Source organism: Ptychodera flava, chromosome 7 (genome assembly GCF_041260155.1).
Source record: "Ptychodera flava strain L36383 chromosome 7, AS_Pfla_20210202, whole genome shotgun sequence".
Lineage (NCBI taxonomy): Eukaryota > Metazoa > Hemichordata > Enteropneusta > Ptychoderidae > Ptychodera > Ptychodera flava.
The window spans coordinates 32,781,237-32,802,193 of record NC_091934.1 but is presented as its reverse complement, the minus strand read 5'-3'; the positions used below and the strand labels follow the sequence as shown (position 1 = coordinate 32,802,193).

Here is a 20,957-nt window from a genome sequence, read left to right as displayed (position 1 = left end):
AGTGTCCTTTTTTTTTCCAATCACCATAATGACCATGTGTCTGTACACTAGCTGATTGGGGTAAATGTATGTCTAGGAAGTTTGAAGATACTCCGTTTACCTTTGAAGAATACTGTCACGGTGCATGCATATGGCTAATTTCTCTCACTGGCCTTCTTCATCAAATTGTGAAAGCCATTGATACCTTTAGTTCTCTGTAACTGACCCAACTTAGACTTCCTAACACAGTAGTTCAGTACCTGTACACAGTTGGGCCATTCATTTTTGCCTAACACGTTACAGCCCAGTAATGGTTTCATTCGTTTGCCAATACATCTATCAAGCCACCCCTTGTCACTTAAACCAATAGTGAAGAACCAAAAATCTAGTTTGTATCGAATTAGGGCCGAAACATATCTCAGAAAAATATATTAAGACTCAATTCCCTGCTGGTTTTACAGAGATGTAACCACAAGACCCTATGTTTTAACTTTCAACCTTCAGAGAAAAATATCAAATGATTCTCGTTTTTTAAAGATCGAAAATATAAAAATTTCTTGCACAGCTAACACAAAGGATGGCAGCCCCTATATTTGTTGACAAATCTAAGGTCATCTGATAAGGTCATTTGATTCTCTGATATCATAAGTTGCATCATGACCCCGGGTTTTATTTCATGATTGCGAACGTGGAGTTTAAAACGTTTCATTTTGGACCTTTTACTGTGTATGATGCGTACTTCTGATTCTTGCCACAAGCTGATGTAACAATTCAGTTTCGTTTTCACAAAAGACATTGTGAGTAGCTTGACTTTGATCAACCACAAAAACAGACTAGATAATTCAGGTATGAAAATGTGTTTATTTACATAAAATATACAAAACAAGACATTAAAAATAATACTGACAATTTCATTACAGAACATGTTTATCTGAACAGGGTTTGAAAATATTTATTTCAATGAAATGAGATGTCAACGATGTACTCAGAAAGTTAAGTATTAGTAAAGTTCACAAGTTCAGTTTTATACTAATCACTGAACTGCATGAATGTCACATCATGACCATGTGACTGTCACATGACAAACACTTCTGAAATATTGCTTCCTTTCTACCATGTAGAAGTTTTGCCATCATGCATTTGATGCCAAAATAAGGCCAGGAAACTACACAGAGCTCTGACTGGCAAAGGCTCCACTAACTTTAGAAAATATATATATCAAGCTTATCTTTTTTTTTAGAACGTGTATATCTCATGATTTGTCTGAAGTGTGGATTTGTCGAAAGTTGACTAACATACAGCTATAGCACCATATGAAATGTAGAGTAAGTGAAGATGTGTTACTTATCCGCGATGTGCAGTCAGGTATTATGTGAGATTAACTGAACAAGTCCATATTTCACACTTGACCCACACATAGATATAATCTCCAACAGAGAATAGCCAACATTGTGGTACAGTTCACTGGTGAATCAGTATTTCATTCTCCTTGAAAAGTCAGTATCTTATATTGTCCAGTGAATGTCTGATATTAGCCTGCTAGGGGCATGACATATTGACCTGTGAATGACTTTGAATGACTGCCAATATCTTATATTGTGTAGTGAATGTCTGATATCGGCCTGGTAGGGGCATGACATATTAACAAATGAATGACTTTGAATGATTGCCAATATCTTATACTGACCTGTCATCTATATCAACTGAGAAGTGTCAACATTTTGAAGCGCATCACATCTCTGTTGCTGACATATTTGGGCAAAATTTGCCAGTAGTTTATCAACTTATAAAAGGCAAAATGGAAACGGTGGTTGAAAACGAAAACGTTCTCTGGATAATGACTCTACCAGACATCCATAAAGACTACAGGTATTCTGAACGAAATTATAAGTCTCCATAAAAATGAACAAGAAGGCAGCTTATAGCTGTTTGTTGAATATGAAAGTCATTTCCATATTTTCACCACATTTGCTAATACGTAAATACAACTTTGTCATGTAAAAAAATGAATTTTAACAATAACATTTGTGTGAAAAGGTAAAAAACTATGTTCAAATACAGTAACATCAAAGTTATACTTTTAAAGTTTTTTCCATAAACAATAGAAAAAAAGGAGTGTGTATGATTATTCCGTTGATAGAAAAAGTCACTGATTTATGAATTGTCTGGAAAGTATCAAAATGAATCTGATTGTTACGAAACTGCAAGTTTGCTTTCCTCCTCGGAGTCCTCGCAATCTTTGGACAAAAACTGGAGACTTCTTGCATCAAAATGACATATAGCAAAGAAAACAGATTCTCAGCCTTTGAAGCGTTACAATATTTCTAAAACAATATTCAGAATATCTCTTTTGTCTTTTCAAGTTTCCTACTTTTTCTACCAATGTTATCCTGCGCTACATGTTTCCTACAATGCAAATTTCAACTACATATCATCTATATCCTGGTTTTACCTAGAGTTATTCTGGTGTCTGCTGTTTTGCTGAGCCGTTGAGTGCTCATATTGTGTACTTTTCAATCATATCTTGTACCAAAAAAAATAGAAATAATGTGAATGTAAACACCTGCATATGAAAAAGATAATTGAGTAGAAATAAGTAACAATCATGAGAAAAAATAACAAGTGTTCTATATAATCTTTTTAGTAGTCTCTGAATTTTTATGAGAAACTTATTTTCTATCTCAATATATGTAAACTTTATAAAAGTAATGAAAATCAATGAGCACTGTCGCAGTACTTGGCTAGCCGCAGTGATAAGATTTCACTCTATGCAAATAATCATGTTTTTTGACAAAGTCACGTTTCCTTGACATCAACCATTGGTTCATCCGTATGGTAACTAGTTCCATCCTAGAGTTTCAGGACTGATGTTGCCATGGGCCGGCATGGCAACTGCCCCTTAAGTCATTCATCATCCATCTCAGCTCTGCCATCACTGGAGTTATGATGAAGCCCAAGCAACAAACGCTCATACATCACTGGAGTGATGGAACCCATCCAACAACAAACAATGCCCCGGCTACTGCTGGTTCATCTCATCGTAATACTTGCTGCCACGGCAATACATGCAGTAACCCTGTCGCCTAGCAACATGCAGTCTGATTTTCAGAGCTGGTCCAAGTTTAAGTCCAAAGTTGTGAAGTAAATGATCCTCAGTGAGTAGTGGCAGTGTCTCTCGATCAATTGCTTGGTCTTTGAATATCTGAAATTGTGTGAGGATAGAATTTATGCACATCATTTTGTGAGAGGAAAGAATTTATGTACATTCAATGGGTTATACAGAATTCAAACAGACAACAGTACAGACAAAACCTGATGTTTACAAATACACACAGAAATATGTGGATTCTAACAGTGTTTGTATAGGCATCAGGTGATGTCTTAGACGTACTGAGTCTGTAAAACACATTATGTCCTTTTTATTCTGGAGTAAAACTATTGTAAATGAATCTTCATGCATAGAAGTAGATACATAATAGCATATATACTGATCCACATAAAAAATGTATGTTAGACCAAACTTTGATATCTGAAAGACTGTAGATATAGGTAAAGTCACTGTGAAATACCCATTCACAATGTCACTCCGCTCAAGATCATAGAAGGGCAGTCACTGAGAGTGAAAGCTGAGAAACGTTTAGACTGATAGTAAATCTACTGAGGTGATGAAAATATCAACACACTTGACAACCCATAGAATCTGTACCACTGTAAGTCAATGTAATATATTCCAATACGACTGGTTTCAGAATGTGTGGAATACACATATATATGATGTATATGATAAAATGTACATTTTATCTGTACATTTTATCACTCTTTTGAGATGTACTGAAAGAAACTCTACCTATAGAGCGAAACATCTTATGCATGAAATACATCTAAGTCTGGACGAAATAACCAGAGTATTGGGATGCTTTTTTTCAACATTTTTTTATTTTAATGAAAAAATGTTGAAAAAAACACCCTGTTGCATGATCCACTGGGGATTTCCTGCTCTGCGACACTGTTTTATATATATATATATATATATATATATATATATATATATATATATATATATATATATATATATAATCTATTATCACATGAACTGGACCGAATTCCCACCTGTGTGACGTAGAACAGGACGGATAAGAAATCCGAATTACCCCTGTTGTACGTCATCAACCGGAACTTTTTTCTTGCATGGTACCGTTCATACATGCGGGTCGCGACGTGAACATAGACCGATTTGTCGTGATCGATGCCGTGCTCTCATGACATTTTTACAAAAAAAGGTGACCCGATAAATCCACACATGGAAACACAGAAGGCATGTCCAGCGAAATTTCTAGTCGCTAAAACTATAGCTGTTCTCGAGAATCGAATGGGGATAATCGCCGATCCAGTCGCGTCGCCTCGTAAGGCTCAATGTGGACGTCGTCCCTGGCGATCCTGGTTGGCGATAAACCTGAAATCTACACCTCAACGGAAGTTCAACTGAATAAATGAGTACAGTATAATCTTCGGGAAAGCGACATACAGGCACAAGCATAAAGTCATTCGACTAAAAACGATAATTTCCTTCATCATACGACAAATTCTGTAAATTCTTGCTCGGAATCAAACCTGTAGCGGCGTAAGGCTGTGGCTAGCGAAGACATCAGCTATGCATTGCAGCGCTGTGGAATCCGATGTACTTCGAAAGTTGACTCAGACAACACTCAAAACAGAGTTTCCGTCAAGTAAAATTAGGATGCATCTACGGGTGAGATATATGTCACTGCAAACATCAAAGTCTTTAAGACGAAAACATTGACGACCGAGATCGGGATTAACGAGTTGACACCGGCATGTCAGAGGACCGGTGACGGCAGCGTTGTGGGCATAAACATGCAATGAGGTACACTCTGTGTGTCATCGAACGGAATATTTCGCGCTCGCCACGGTCGTAAACTTGTGTGATATTTTGAAAAGCCACGGAATCTCTGAGAATGAGAATTACTGTTTCGATCGTGTCGTTGCATTTACTTCATAAATCTATTTGTAAATATTCTGAATAACTCTGAATACTATGGCTATCCGTCGCTAGCACGATGAAAGTTATGTCCACCGCGCACCGTACCGATGGCCGACTTGCCTTGGCATCGGTACAGCGCGAGACAATGACTGACAGGTTCACGTGACAGAATCCGTATGTCTGGTTGGTGGAGATACCATTTAATGTAGCAAATTTCAGCTTGATGGGATTTATGAATGAAAGTATCTCCTGGGTGACGGGCCGCTTTACTCTTTAAATGAAAGTAATCCGCGTAAGTAAAACACAAATCGCGACGAAATTCATGCAATTTGTTACGATAATTTTGATCCATCACGTCAAAAGAAAAATAAGAAGACTGTTCATGTGATAAATATATAATCCCATGGTATTTTTCTCTGTTTGACGTCATCGTATACTCGTGTTTTCCGCAGAACCGCACAACTTCTGGCCTTCGGCTAAAAGTTGTACGGCTCCATGGAAAACACTCGTATACGATGACGTCGAACAGAGAAAAATACCATGGGATTATATATAAATATATATATATATATATATATATATATAATATATATATAGATATGTGTGTGTGTGTGTGTGTGTGTGTGTGTGTGTGTGTGTGTGTGTAAATACAAATTATATATTTTGCTCACCTGGGCGTACTCTGCACATCCATTCAGTGAGATGACAAACTGATACACATCATCGACCGTCCAATTAGAGATACTCTCCAACGGCGTAGAACTAGCATTGATGACAGCTGTGTCAGAAGTGGCTCTTGCTTGGTTGCTATGGGAACTGTTACCATGGGAACCGCTCTGGTGGAACGGCAAGTCGTGCCTGCTTTTCAGTTCGATGTACATGCCATTTCTGTTAATGCTGGTCCGCTCTTGGGTGCTGTGCTGTGAAGCAAGCTCAGAGTACCTGCTGTACAGTGAAAATTTACAAAAATTAAATTATTGGATTGTTTTCGCTGGTTTTGGTCAAACAAAACATTTGTCTGGACAGTTTAGCTATGGTTAAAAGTTAGTGCTGAGGCAAAGTGTGACAGTGGTTGCAGCTGGCACTGATGTATGCTAATGATTACAGGTTGGACATTTCCATCCATATGTGCAATGTTCATCAGTATTCCCTTAATTGACAAACCAGCCACACTTATTATCTCAATCTAAAATCTCAAAGCAGAGCTCTATCAGACACCAAGTCCCTTGTATATAATCAAATTAAACAGAAAAGAAAAAAATCTGGACAGCAAAAAGTGTGGCAAGGACCAGACTTGCTGACACTAATCAGCCCTGACTGAGATCAATGAATGAATGTTCTGTTTATGAAGACGATAGACTTCCATGAGACAAAGCTGATAAAACCCAGCATAAATCACTCATGTATGAATGAGCTTGTAAAACATACAAATTGAACAAATCTGAATACGGCCATCCTGAAGCACCTACATACTGAACATCAATAGAAGACTTGTTTCCTGGAAAAAAGCTGCAGTTTTTTGGTCAGGTAACAGAAAATGGATCAACCATAGCGCAGTTAGTCTGACATACCTTCCATTGTAAGTGTTCTGTCTGTTGATTGGGAATGTTGATTTGGATGAACCATAGGTCAGTGTAATTGTTGGACCACGTCCTTGTGTCTGTAAAGAAAGCAATTCAAATGACACATACCAAGGATGAAACTCAAAACTATGAAATTAACAAAAATAAAGTTGTGTCAACTCTTTCAAGTATGGTGCATGATTGATTAGATAAATATGCTCAATTAATTTTATCCACAGATTACCATACCAACACTATACACATGAACAAAATTTGCATAACTAATTGTATTGGTCACACTTCAAGCATTTGATGTTTCTTTCACTGATCACAAAACATTTCAATATTGTCTGAATAAGTTTGAAAAGGTACACTGAAGACAGCTGCCCTCTACAGAGTAACGCTGACCAGGTCATGGTATGACCCTTAGGGTCAAGGGTCAATACTTACCTCGGGGTCGTGATGCTGGGGCATACTCTGTTTACGTGATTTGTGCAACTGCTTGCTGAGTAAATTTGATGATTGATGAAAGTTGGTCGGGGACAGTCTGTCAGAATCTGTTGGTGAAATCGGATTTCCCTGAAATGTTCGTTTCGCATGCTCTGATGAAAAGATAGAATCATAACATACAGAAGACATTAGGTTCCTCTGGCTTATCCCATACCTCGGTATCCAGTACCTCAGTTAACTGTCGCTGACATATAACATGCTATAAAATAATATTATTATTTTATGTATTCTTGAAAAGAGTGTCTCTAAAGTATTACATTTCAAGTTGCCTCTCTGAAGTGTTATACTTTATGGTTGCAGGAATGAAACATTTGATGTATTTTTTTATATCTTGCACAGTGATGAATAACAATTATGAGACAGACAAGAAACAAGCTATTTGTATTTACCGAGATGTTGAGGTTCCAGTGAATTTGCCAACTCATAAATTCTTCTTTGCTGCTCTTCATAGCTGTTGTCATCAGCGTCAATATGAATATCTCTGTCATCATCTTGGGGAAAAATGCAAATTTTATACACACTGTGAGTAAATTTGTAGGTAAACAGCCAAGTGAAAGTACGCCCTCTAGAGTTCCAAACTGTTGATTCTTTCGAACGGCATATTTCAACTTTCGTTGCTCTAATTTTGCAGTGCAACAAATGTCACTCGGGAGTCATCAAGGAAACTTATTTCTACAATTACAGGTATTGTGAAAAGATACTGAAGCAATACAGATAACATTGGAAACTGACTGTTAGGGTTGTGATAACACTTTGAGAACGCAACTGACATGGTCTCAATTTTTTGTTTACAAACTATTGGTATTTCAAACTTTCTTGTTCAGTAGAAGTGAACGATAGTACCTACTAATTCCTGATGAAAGTTCAAAAATATATGATGTTTGTGAGATAATTTCACTAAACTGATACTGAAATGGTCTATATTTCCTGTACCTGTCTGTGGTGAAGAACTTCGTCTTCTCTTCATGGCCAGACTGACATTCTCTGAGTCACCTGTTCTCTTTCTGCTATTTTCCTGTTCTGATGGCGATGATCGGCCGTTGGGATTTGTCAGCTGTGAGCCACTAGCTTGATGTAAATGAGATATGATTGCTTGTAGTCCACCGTTTGAACCATCAAAACTTCTGTGGATTAATAGTAATGAATAAAATAGTGAGAAACATACCAAAACAATGATAAAGTCGTCTGTTATTTTTTAAAGAGCAAAGTTTTTTTTTGAAATATGCTAGCCACTGATAAAAAATACCATTACAATAAAGGTCATTGACCTGGTAGTGCTGACTGGGTTAATCTTATCTGGACCTTTGCTTTCCTTGGCTGTCAGCTGAGTCGTTCATTCATGCCAGTTCCGCTTTGGTACAGAGGTCAAAGGTCAAACCTAAGTGACGTGCTTGCAACGACACTCAACAACTAGTGATGAAGTCAGTCATAGTGCAAAGGTTGTATGGTGGTCTGCACTGCCACCTCTGTGAACTGAGAAAACTAAATAAACTGCCTGCAAAGCCATTATGGAAGCATAATTTTCCTTCAAAATACATCAATTTTATAGGAAATTTTCCTGTTTCATTTGTACTTTATTCTGAGTTGTACAGGGCCGATTAGAACAACATTAAAGCTATTCAGGAAATTTCTAGATTCAATGATTGTATTAGTAATTATGGATTTCAATGGGCTTTGCAGTTATTGATATTATGCAAAAACACCAACATAAAAAGATTACCAATCAAAATTTACATTGCACACAGAGATAACGCACCTTTCCATAGATAGTACGGTATGATGAGCACTCTAAGATACCACACGTTTCTCTATGCGACATTTTCTGACACCCCCCACATTCATTGTTGTTGGTTTGTCCCTGTCAGTACTTACCCTTTTCGGTTTCTTTCCAAGATACCCGGTGGTCCCGTGATTTCTCGCGTGATTGTAATTCCACCGTAGTCATTCTGGCTTGGTCGTTTGCTTGGAACCATAGTTGGCGCCGATGTGCCACGTTTGTCAGCCAGACGTCCACGGTTCTAATAAAACAAATCCAGACTTGTAACAATTAGAGAAATGAAAATTACGAAACAGACCATTTCGGGCAGATGTGAAAAAAAAACATCTGTCGATCGATAACGCGTTTCACATATACTTTTGTACATCATTCTACTAATTAAAAACACGCCGAATTTGCATATGGCCAACACAACCGAATCTATATTGTCTCATAAATTGCTCACTTTGCCCAAAAACTGTGCCATCTGCCAGTGCCGTTGACGAGAGTGTGTACGAAATATCCAAATATTACTAATAAGCTCTCTCTCTCTCTCTCTCTCTCTCTCTCTCTCTCGTGTATACGCGCACACAGACGCAACTTATTTCCAATCTCAATCACAAACTCGTCGGTCACAATTCTAACACAAGAAACTCGGCACACTTTCGATCACTCACATCCGAGTAACAGCATCCATGCATGCAAACGAAGACTCAACAAAATTCAGTTGATATCAGAACACTGGAATGTACAATTGATACTAACCACGGGCGTGCTAACGCGGCAGGCAGCACAGTCACATATTGGAGGGTGGGTTTGTAGAAGCCCCCTGTTCATCAAAGTTTTCAAGCATTTGCCCCGATGGCGGATACTCCTCTTCCAGTCTTTGGCAGTCTCCCTTCCACTGACAAACTGAAACTCGTTTGGCGTCAACCAAGCATTCTGTAAAACAACAGAAAAGAATTCTTATTTTTCTGGCAAAACATAGTTAACATCAAATATTTTTTTAAGAAAGCAACAGAAAAGATCTCCCACTTAAAAGTCAGCTGGTATACGCTGGCAGGTTGAATACCAGTTGTGCTTGGCAAATGATTACCGCGAAATGCGCGTTATTATCCGAAATTATTATCATCGGAAGAGCGCCACCAACGTACCTTGAATGAAATGCACTGGCCTTTACTTCCTTGGCAAAGCTTGGCAAGATAAAGATATGCTTTGTTTTCCCCGCATTCGATTTCCAGTATAGGCTGCCCGTCGTCGTCAAGGGCTGGCTTGAAGTCGTCCGTAGAACGTACTGGAAAATCAGACGCCTGTGCAGAAAAAAATGTTTCAACTTCGGTGAAATTGATATATACATATAATTCATTCTGATTCCCACTGCGGTATCTATGCCTTCATCATTTCCCATTGTCATAGATTACCTTCGCACATCCCATTGATGAAAACTAAGAAGCGATGAAGTGTTCCTGGAAGGTCTTAGAACAGCTGTCTAGGAAGGAAGGATGAAAACGTGTCTTTTTGTCACATGTGCGCTAAAGAGTCTTGTTCTTATCGACACGTCGTTATCACTCAGTGATCATGAAAAGGTTTCTGCCCGTTTGAAAGTACAGTATATCCTGCCATTTTCCGGCTCTGTCTTTTCAGAGGCTACATGGCAGCGACTAATTTTGGTATGGATTTCCCGTCAGTGCAGAGTTGTCGTCAAGAGACCCCTTTACTGCGCTCTTTCGATGACTTAGCTTATTCACTGTTGTAAAGTGTTTATTACAGAACATAAACGGGCCGTCAAATTCCCTCTACCACGCTACAACACTGGCGGCGAGCTGATCATTTCGCTGTAATTTTACCCTAGTGACTGAATGACAAAACCTTACTGGGTTTTCTGTATAGCTACTTAACGCTCTCTGCACCCATCCAAGGTGAACCAGAATTACTGCGCATTATAGCTGTGGCCATGATAAAAATAAATTGTCCGTGGACGAGGTCGGGATTTTACGCGACAATAACTTGAATCAGCCAGATCTAGGCCAGAATATGAATTGATTGTTTTTTTACTAACTGACGCTGTTCCATATTTGGCAAAAATATTCACGGACAAGATTTACAAATACTTCCACAAAATCGAATGCCTGGTCACACAAGGATTCCTCATTTGACTGATGCAAACATTCTGAACAATGTTTTTTTTTTGATAATCGCAATCGTTAAAATTGCAATAAGGAAGTTTTCGCGGTATTTTCGGAAGAGAGTCATAATTAGCAAAATAAAAAGAAACGCAATTCAAAGGAAATTTTCATTACCGATTCACCGAAACTCTGAGATCGGAGTTTCTTGGCCAGCTCGTAAAAATATCGCATGCCCCTGCAAGATTTTGTGACATTATCACCTACGCTCAACGTTGGCGGATGATAAATATTACACACAGCGCCATTCACGAAGACACGTACGCCAACCGGACGAGTCCCTTCTTCACACCTCCGCTTGTGGCGCTTCGAAACCGTCACTCATAACGAAATCAAAAGAAAGCGCAAGAGAACAAGACAAGAAATTCCCCCGTCCTGTACAAATAGCTGGCAATGAATTAATGCAAAGCGCGTTAAACGCCGTTTACGAATCAATGAGAGAACATACCTCCGCATTGAAATCTTCGCTAGAATTTCTACTGTAGTCGTCATTACCCGCGCTGTTCCGACGATCACGATGTTCATGCTTTGACATTTCACGATCCCCGTCATTGTCGTCATCCCCTTCATCATCATCATCGTCATCATCATCATCGTCGTCGTCATCATCATCATGGTCGTTGTTATTCTCGTCGTCGTTGTTTCTAGAAGTTGCTCTGTGCTCTCCCTTTTCCACATCGGCGTCTTCTTGAGGTTCTTGTTTGATTTCTTGCTTCACTGGCTCGCGGGCAGCGTTGTCGGTCGGATCAGGTGATCCTGACGACACGGAATCGGTTGCCATGGTTTCAAACTGCTGAGATCCTGTGTGGTACAGAGACGGAAAAAAGGATAAAAACTTATAAGAACACGACCCCGATAAATTTTGGTCATGTCCGTCAAATACTGCCACGTTAGGATAATTAGAATCATTTCCCTGCAAATATGCCGTTGAAAGATGACGGTAATGTTAAAAAGGAAGAGGTTTTCCGTTTGTTTTCTTTGGCATTTCTTGTCGCAGATCTGTCGGCTCTGTGGCGTTGTAAACCCCACTGGTCGCTAAAACCTACATTATTGTGGAGAGTTGTCAAGCAAATTGTCACGGCCTTGCCAGCGGGATTTATATGAAACCATTGTAAGATGCGACTTTAGTTTGAGATCACAGATTTCTCTCTCTCTTTTTTTTTGAAGAAATGCTGCACCCTCCTTTTCTAGCCACTGGGGGTCATTCATTTCTTATGCAACAAAGAAGTGATTTTTTTGCAGGCAAACGCGCCGTGGTCTTCAGGGGGTGTCTCATACAATACCTCACTGCCCTCAATGGTTGAGTATTGCATGTATTGATAGCGATGCATATTGCGTGTCATTCTCTGCCCCGAGGTTTCTTCCGCCATGGCTCGCTTTGCGGCATTCCAGAGTGCTTTGGCTGTCTGACGAGAACTCTTTTGTGGTGAATTATGTAACGAGACGACGCGGTGGCAAGCCCACAGGCGTGCTGTTTTCTGGGTAGTTTCTATAAGTGTAGTTTATTCTACGTTTCGACGTTCTCTTCGGAAGAGAACGTCGAAACGTAGAATAAACTACACTTATAAAAACTACCCAGAAAACAGCACGCCTGTGGGCAAGCCCTATACCGTACCAGCTTGATCCAGAGGGAAATCAGATCCGAAACAAACGGCGCAAACGCCAACCGGGGGAGACATCACGAGAGTCCGCGTATGGTCAGTGACATGTGGTGGTAATAATTGGTGACGTTATGAAAGCAAACAGCTATGACGAAACCCCGAAAGATTTTCAATTTCTGGCGTAAAAGTCGGTACGCTCGTCGTAATTTCGCTATAGTGACACGTCTACAAATAAGTCATGTGCGGTAACTGAAGGCCTATGTCATCTCTTTTTTTGAAATCATCCTGGTCAGTGGTGTCGAGTGACTACTATAAAAACTCTGCATTTTACCGGGTAATAAGTATTTTTTAAACATTCGCTGCCAAAACAGAATTGCATTTACTCAAGGTATTTCAATAAGACATTGGACGCTCGAACATACGCCCACGTCAAGCTGTCAGTCATTCTGAACCAACTCCTGAACAAAATCCCAGGTGAGCATGGGCGACGTACTTCAAATTCCGAAGGCGTTCTTATTCGCCATTAAAAACTGTAAGGACACAAACAGATTAGATAACTTGATATTTGGAGACGGTGTAGGCAAACCAAACGTATCGACGTTCCCATACCCACACGGCCCATGAGCCCGGATCGCTTGTTCCGACGACTGGCTAACTGACGCCTATCGGTCACTGACGGGCAAATACTCCTGGCGCTAACGAATACACGGCAGACGATAGACTCCACAGAATTCAAGAAAAATCGATAAAACGAAGTTGTCCGGGAGGCACATTTTGACACTGAAAGGGACGAAACGGAAGAAATAATGAAATCGCAGTTCATGCTATCATGTGTGTATCTTGAATTTTCAGATAGCATTTCGTTCCTGCCACCACGTCGAAACTATGATCACCCGAGAATCTGTATCACTTAACAGTATTCTGCCACATCGCGCCAACGATAGATTTGTCGGGGTACAGCAGAACCAGTTCTGTGAAACAATCGATATGACCGGGCAGGTGCGCACTTGTTTCACGTGTGTGTGTGAACGTTGTCGCCTGGCTTTGCACATAGCTCACTGGCAGCTTACACCACGACTCACTGTTACAAAGTACGAGACATTCTCGACTAGTGTACATTGGTGAAAAAATAAGATCAGGGAAAATTCAGAGGAAGTAAAAAGACACCACCAATGTTAGGAAATGAAACGCAGGATATAATACATTTAAAACTAAAAAGAGACAAAAACATGAGCATATACGATAAGAACGAGTGGCGGAAGTTCGACGCAATCGCTGAGGCGCAAAATCCGGTCTGAAAGCTTCAGAGGAATTTAGTAGGCGTTTTCTATTTTTTGCCGCTTTACGGGGCCGTGATTGTAACGACGACAACTCGTCTGAATACCCTCTTTATGTTTCACGTCTTTGAAAGTCTTTGATGTGTAAACTACTTTATGTGCCCCGTCTCAGCACCCAGCCATTGACCTCAATCCGGAAAAGTCTAGTTTTGTCATAAGAGAGGAATCTCGTGTCAACAAGAATGGGGGCCGATCCCTAACATCGGAAGAGTTCGGGTGTTTTCGGTTTATGCACGCACCTCGACAATCTTCGGTACTGTGCTCTGTGCTGTTCTTTTACATTTTTGACATTCGACGTCATTGAAAGGGGGAATGAATACCAAAAGTTGTCTACGTCATTATATTGCACAGGGATATACGCGAAGATCGAATTATCGCAGCCAGTGCATGAATGTTTAGTCACAGCATGCAGCTAATCGTAACAGCCACTCCGGAACTGATAAATCTCTGGGACGTTCGTTGAGTTGCCTGACCTCGGCGACCGTCGACAAATCCGATCCATCAAAGGCCGGGTGACGCTTTGTAGAAACCGGTGAGCAACATGTGTTTGAAGTTCTCTAGTTGATTTACTCAGCGTCACAGAGATCAACTCAGAATGTTACGACGTCACAAAGAGGTGTAATATATGAAAAGTGTTAATGCCTTTCAGACTGCAGTAGGGTTTTATACACTCTAGCAGAAGTCACATAGCAAATCTGAAGCATTCTTTGACATATGACCTCGTAATATATCGTGCAAAACATAAGATTAAGAATACTGCCAGACTCAGACTTCTCATATACAATGTTGGCGACTAAAAAAGGGGTAGGCCCTACTGCAATCCATTGAAAAGCGTGAGCGCTAACGTTACAAACTTTACGAACTATTTATCTTAAAGGGCAGGTCATTTATCAGCTTTATCTAAAAGAATATTGGTAAAATAATTACAAATTCAAAGGCAAACAATGGCTAACATTATTTAAACACTCAACGTCAACAACAACTTATGCGAGAGCCAGGGATTGAGAATTGTCCCTTTAAAAGTAATGCAAAGGTACACCGGTATAGTCGATCCCCGATGGATTTTACATGGATTTTTCATAAACTTCCACTGATAGCATGTGAAGACTACAGATATACCTGTAGTCCCAAGTTTCCGTTTCAAAGAAGAGTGCCAAAAAAAGTTCGACTAATCGTCAAACCTAAAGCTAGTTTCTTAATTACACTCTTACCAAGAGACCGCGAATCGGAAAACTACAGATAACTATTCACTTGTATACCGTTTATCTGTGATGAATAATACGAGTTTTTTCTCCGTTAAGGATACATATTCTGCGGCGACTGGTTTTCTTCGTCACTGCGGCACAGAAGTTTCTATGCATGCCCATGAAGAGAGGAATCGCCCCGTTGCTACGTGACGACGCGTCTCGATGGCAGCTTTAAATATGCCTTCTGACACGTTGGAAATCAAATGGAGGTTCATGTAAAGGCAAGCTATTTTGATCAAGGTTTTTTTTTAATTTGGGAAACTAAATATTTCGGCTGTTTGTCAACAAAATGCATTGCCGAGAATGCGCGAACATTAGCCCAACTATACGAACGCGGAAACGTGAAGCTGCGCACCACCATGTGAACGATAGAATTGGCGGGAAATAAGATCGTCTGCAGGGATTTAAATTTTAAAGTGTTTCTCAAACGCCAAGGCAATGGAGCTTTGCGCATCTGCAATTACGCATGGCTCCGAACGAACAGCAATTTGGACAGAACTTTCTGTACGTATGGAAGTTTCGATCGCTTTGAGTTTTGATCATATGACCTGACCGTTGTCGCGCTGCCATTTCCAGCCAGATTTTGGATAACAACTTCAAAAATGTTCACATGCGCAGAAATGACTTCTGTCGTGAAAATTTACTACCGAGAAATTGATGTCAGTCTAAACGCGGTCAGCGGAACAGAGAGGTGAGGTAACAGTTGATACGGAAAATGTGAATTTGATATGGGCAGTCAAATTTAAAAGTAACGTTCTGAAGTGACTTTCGCTTGCCTGTACCGTATGCTATTTGCAATTTCCGCCAATAAATATGTGCACGTATGGAGTCGCGTGAAACGAGAAAAGAAGGGTGGGTGCGGTTGCTTAGCAGTTTCTAATAACCCTGTTCACGGTTACAGGTTTGTTACTAAATATAGCTGTAGGCGCGCGACATCGGACACGCAGCTTGAAATGCGGACAAATTTTATCAATGTTGCATGTGTGGCTGTTTTTGCAGTTTGTACTCTGAGTCGTGAATATGTTTTTTAGTATTCACTGTTACACTAGCAGTCGCCCACTGAGATGTATTTTCGTCGTTCTTGCATGCGTAATTTTCAAAAGCGTAATCTAAAAATGCGGACAAATATTTATTTTTGCATATTAATGAGAGAACAGTGACGTAAACTGTGAACGGCCCTATTAACCATCTCGTGACCAGAAATGTCATTAATTCGCATATAACTGCCGGCTATTCGAAAAGCCACACTGCTTGCTGTGTCATTTTGTTCAAAATTCGACGATTTTGGGTCAAAATTACTAACTCGCTGGTATCTACGTCGATAGACATACGAAATCCACGCCGAGCCAAACTCAGTATCAACAACTGATAAGCACTTGTCCCAGACTCCAAACATGCCCGAGAGAAAACGTGAGCGCGTCCGTCTGTGAGCCCGATAAAAAGTACTCATTTGTCGTCGCGACAGTTTCCGCTGCGTGCTTCGGGTTGTGGTCCGCATTTATCATCGACACTGGAATCAGCTTGCGGAAGTCTGCAAGCTAATTCCGTTCCGAAACAGATGCATACACAGCGAAGTCTGAATGCACTTTAAAAACGAATGAGGGACCCCCGTAGAGTAACTTAAGTGATGGGACGATCGTCATTATGGAGTCTGACGACAGCATATTTCGCGGGAAAATCGCAGGTTAATGGTGGTCGACCTGTCTGTATGCAAGAATTTGCCCGGGCACGCATGCAGTAGTTGATTTCGAGGTTGTCTGAAAATAGACACATACAGTTGGCTGACCCTCTAAAGCTGCGCTGATCTGCATACGTAATAAGCCACCACTCACTTTCGTCAAACTCGGCAAAGTTTTCAAAAGAAGCAAAACTTTGTCACTGACGGTGAAGAGCACAGGAGCGACGGCACGCGCGCGACAGGGCGACTTCTGGACGGCACAGACGATGGAGATCTTTGAAACGAAAACGTGCAGCAGAGAAGACGATGTAGGCGGGAAGCGAGAAAAACGCCATGATCGTTCGCATAGGAGTCATTATATATGCGACGTAAATAAGCCGCCCATTGTGGTACTGGCTGGGCTAGGAGACAGACAAGCATAGTCTACAACTTACGATAACAACACCTCTACACGGCGACACTCTGTGACGAGCTCCACAACACACCCGCGGCACCACAGGACGAAAATGACGGCGTGTCAGAGTCGGGCGACGGTGCGAAGCAGATTCGCCAGTCAACGTTACGCTACGTCACGTCCGTATCGATTTATTGAATGCCGACCACGATCTCCGCTGATTGGCCGTTACGACATGACGTCATGTCCGACACATGCTGTTACGCCAAAATAGCACACTCCCCAACGGGAATACATGATTAAAGTCTAATAAATATTCAAAGCACGTCGTCGTCACCTTCGACCCCAGACGGCAGTCTGTCGTCGACATTTTGATTGCAAGTTGTGTAAACAGCGATCTGTGTGAATAGGCGGGCATCCGTAAAACCAGACGCTGAACTGCCCATATCGAAGTTACACATCGCCGTACGAATTTCTTGCACCAGTTGCAGCGGCGGTAAAGCGCTTAAACGTCACCTTATATAGCCTTACGGGACTCGGACCTGTTATATGTAGCACACCCATTGTCACGTACTAAAAGTGATATCGAAACTTCGGCATAGTCGGAAATGGAAAGGTTAAAGTAATGGCTATGCCACTTGCCTGGGGCGGATAAACTTGCAAAACGCTTTGTGACACGACATAGATGATAGAATTACAATGCTCAGATGGAAATAAAGTTTCGTCAGTCCGTCAAAGCATACACCCTTGGAGACTATGATGAAGCCAACTGTCCGAAAACAGTCCACGACTATAAAAATCTGCAGTGGGAATATGGGCCGGGGCACTTTAGTTTCAATGTCACGGATCTGAAAGACCAGTCCAAGCAGTTGAGTTACGTCGCGTCGGCGGGCACAGTCCAGGACTCTGCGACGGGGGAACACAGAGACAGCACGTACGAAGCGAAATAATGAACAGCATAATATAACGTAGGTCAGGTCTCAGAAACGCGAAGTGAGATATGTGTAGGCCTTCTTCCGTTGACGAGTAATAGTCTCATGTTTCCCCGCTGATAAAAATTTACGGAACAATGCTGTCTCGTATTTCTTCACAAAGGACCAAAAATACGTCGGTAATCCGACTGATCACTGACTCGCCTCAGAGTCCCTCTTGACTCTTTTCGTTCACATTTCTCCCCTCAGGTGTTCCCGTTTTCGTCACGGAAGAGAAAAGTTACAAGTACGCAAGATCCAAAGTTGAATTCATTGTTTTTGCGACAACATCCCCAAATATGAAATACATATTCAGATAACATCATTGGCAGGAAGCGAAGAAAAGGTGGTACTCGCGGAAAAAAAACCCTTGAGTTGTTTACCCCACCCCCGTACCAAAAATTTATGTCGGCGATTTTGTAAGCGTTTGCGTGCCTCCCTCTCTCTCTCTCTCTCTCTCTCTCTCTCTCTCTCTCTCTCTCTCTCTCTCTCTCTCTCTCTCTCTCTCTCTCTCTCCCCAATTCAAGGCCGAGGGCGAACAGTTTTCTGGCCGACAAGTAAGAGTAACTATGACAACCCATCGATCACGGAACCCCTGCTATGTCCATTCAAAACATACGGCACCGTTCAGAAACTATGGGCATCACTTCAAAACCATATTCCAAGCTATAGCTAGCCTGACAGTGTTTTTTCCAGCGTCACTTTGTGGGCAAAGTGTCACCATAATCAGCAGCACTGTTTTATGTGAACGACCCTGATCATGCCGATCGAGATGTTGTCGTAAAGAGGATATTGCTTCACGACAATCACAGGGCGTATCGCAGTGCCGTAAAACGCCGATGCGTTGCGTTATAGCAGCTCCACTGTTGTCGTAAAATGCGGCCGGTACCTTTTAGAAGATGTTGTGATGGGCACTCTCGAGGAAAATCCAGTAATTTATAGTTGAATAAAAATAATCTCATTAAAAGTAGTAAATTATGCAATCATTCTTGCACTCTGTGCTTATTTCATTTCCGGGAAGAAGCTAAATGATTTTCGAAATGACATATCACCGAAAAACATGTAAGAAATATTTGTCTGCGCTGCAATGATAGAGGAAGAAATAACACGTGACAAAAGTATTGTCGTTACCCAGACCAAAATCTTCGTATTTTAGCCACTTCCATCAAACTAACCCCGACATATCAAATTGTTCGTCCCTTTATATGTCCGGGACTTTGCTCCCTGATTGAGAACGATTGTGATTGGTTCACTTATGATCACGAATTACACAAGAAAACTGCTAATCTGGACAGTAGCTGATCGTGCTGTGTTCTTTAGTTTCCAAATTTCGCAAACGTACGGTAGACAGAAATTCAGAAAGTGCTGTTCCTCGGCTTCGTGAAAACCTTTATTTTTATCATATATTCAAAAGCTGTAATTCTGTTTGTAATATTCTGATTTATAGGTGCAGCCAACGGAGCTATTCATTGAAAAAACTATTCCGGGAGCAATTTTTGAGGGCAGGGGAAATTTTAATTTTGCTCGGGTAGGGGACATATTTTTAGGTGGTAGGGGAGTAAGCTTTAGTTTTCTTTGTCGGGCAGGGCAGATATTGGTTATATCGGTTGATTGTCCCGGGGACGGGGCTTGGCGAAAAATGAGGAGAGAGGGGAAGCTACTTTAAAAACGGGGACAGGGGAAGTTGAGCCATGGTGTTTCCGGTAGAAGTACACTGCAGTATGTGTCTGCATGGGAATGTTAATTTTCAGGGAAATTTTTTCACAGGGCACAGGAAAATCGACAGGGTTTTCATCTTAGGGTAGGGTAGCTTCATGCCTGCAGGGGAAATGGAATGACAAATATTGAGGGGGATTTTTTCCAGGGCAGGGGAAATCGGCAAGTCTTTTTCGCCTCAGGGCGGGGGAGCTTCAAAAATTGGCAGTGGGGAGGGGAAACAGGCAAAAATAAGTAGGGAGTGGGTAAAAATAAATTTTGAGTGCGGGAGGGGGGGTCAAAAAATTTTCAGTGGGAGGGCAAATTATGAACAGCTAATTTATTACCCTCATGACTTAAATTAATCAGTTCACACTACTTGTCATGCACAATATATCTTGTCGTAGTAAAGACCCCTTTAAAAGTGCATTGTTCGTTGGCTGCACCTGGATTTATTCCAACCCCAACCCCAACCCCCACCCCAGCATGTAGAAAATATACAAACTTTTAGCCTCTGCATCACTACATAAATGCATTCTTTCCGGACTCAAATTCAATTGTTGCGCCTCGGGGACAGACATTCAGACTCCAAACCTTTTCAATTCTTTTCTAATCGACCACTTGTGAGGGTTCATTTTGAAGCCCTTTGAGTAAGACAAACTTTCACAGTTTTAGTTTTTTTTTAAATCGAAAGTTTTATTTGTCTCTATAGAGTTAACACAGGGATGGCGCCCATTTTGAATTTCAAATTTCGGTAAATCTTGGGTAATATGTTTCTCTAGTTCCAAAATTTGTACGGTGACCCCCGATTTTTATTCTTAATTTTGAAAGTGAGTGGTTGAAATATTCCTTGAGGAAAATTTGAGCGAAAGTTTAAGTCTTTCACTTTCGAGGCGCATACTACCTTAACAAAGATTTTGGACACTCACGTGACATATAGAATTTACCAACAAGTAAAGAACTTGACATGTTAAGAACAGAGCATTGTGCAGCTAGCATTCCAATAACAGCCCACATAAATTTCATCAAACCATACAGTTAT

The 20,957-nt window shown here is 40.9% G+C and overlaps 1 protein-coding gene across 4 annotated transcripts; it reads right to left on the bottom strand.

The window, feature by feature from the left end:
* Positions 1-820: 820 nt before the first annotated feature.
* Positions 821-17,491, bottom strand: LOC139137310 (sterile alpha motif domain-containing protein 11-like). Of its 4 annotated transcripts, none has more exons than XM_070705336.1 (11): positions 17,290-17,491; positions 11,441-11,793; positions 9,964-10,119; positions 9,575-9,751; positions 8,926-9,071; positions 7,987-8,177; positions 7,443-7,544; positions 6,994-7,100; positions 6,553-6,641; positions 5,653-5,926; positions 821-3,181 (listed from the first exon to the last, which is right to left on the bottom strand). In XM_070705336.1, exons 2-11 carry the CDS (start codon positions 11,771-11,773, stop codon positions 2,999-3,001), a joined length of 1,758 nt encoding a protein of 585 aa, XP_070561437.1. In that variant the 5' UTR covers positions 11,774-11,793; positions 17,290-17,491; the 3' UTR covers positions 821-2,998. The 4 variants fall into 4 exon arrangements, with proteins under 4 accessions (XP_070561437.1, XP_070561438.1, XP_070561435.1 ...); XM_070705337.1 differs by having other exon boundaries at positions 5,653-5,923; positions 17,290-17,481; XM_070705334.1 differs by having other exon boundaries at positions 6,994-7,145; positions 17,290-17,475.
* Between the last annotated feature and the right edge of the window lie 3,466 nt (positions 17,492-20,957).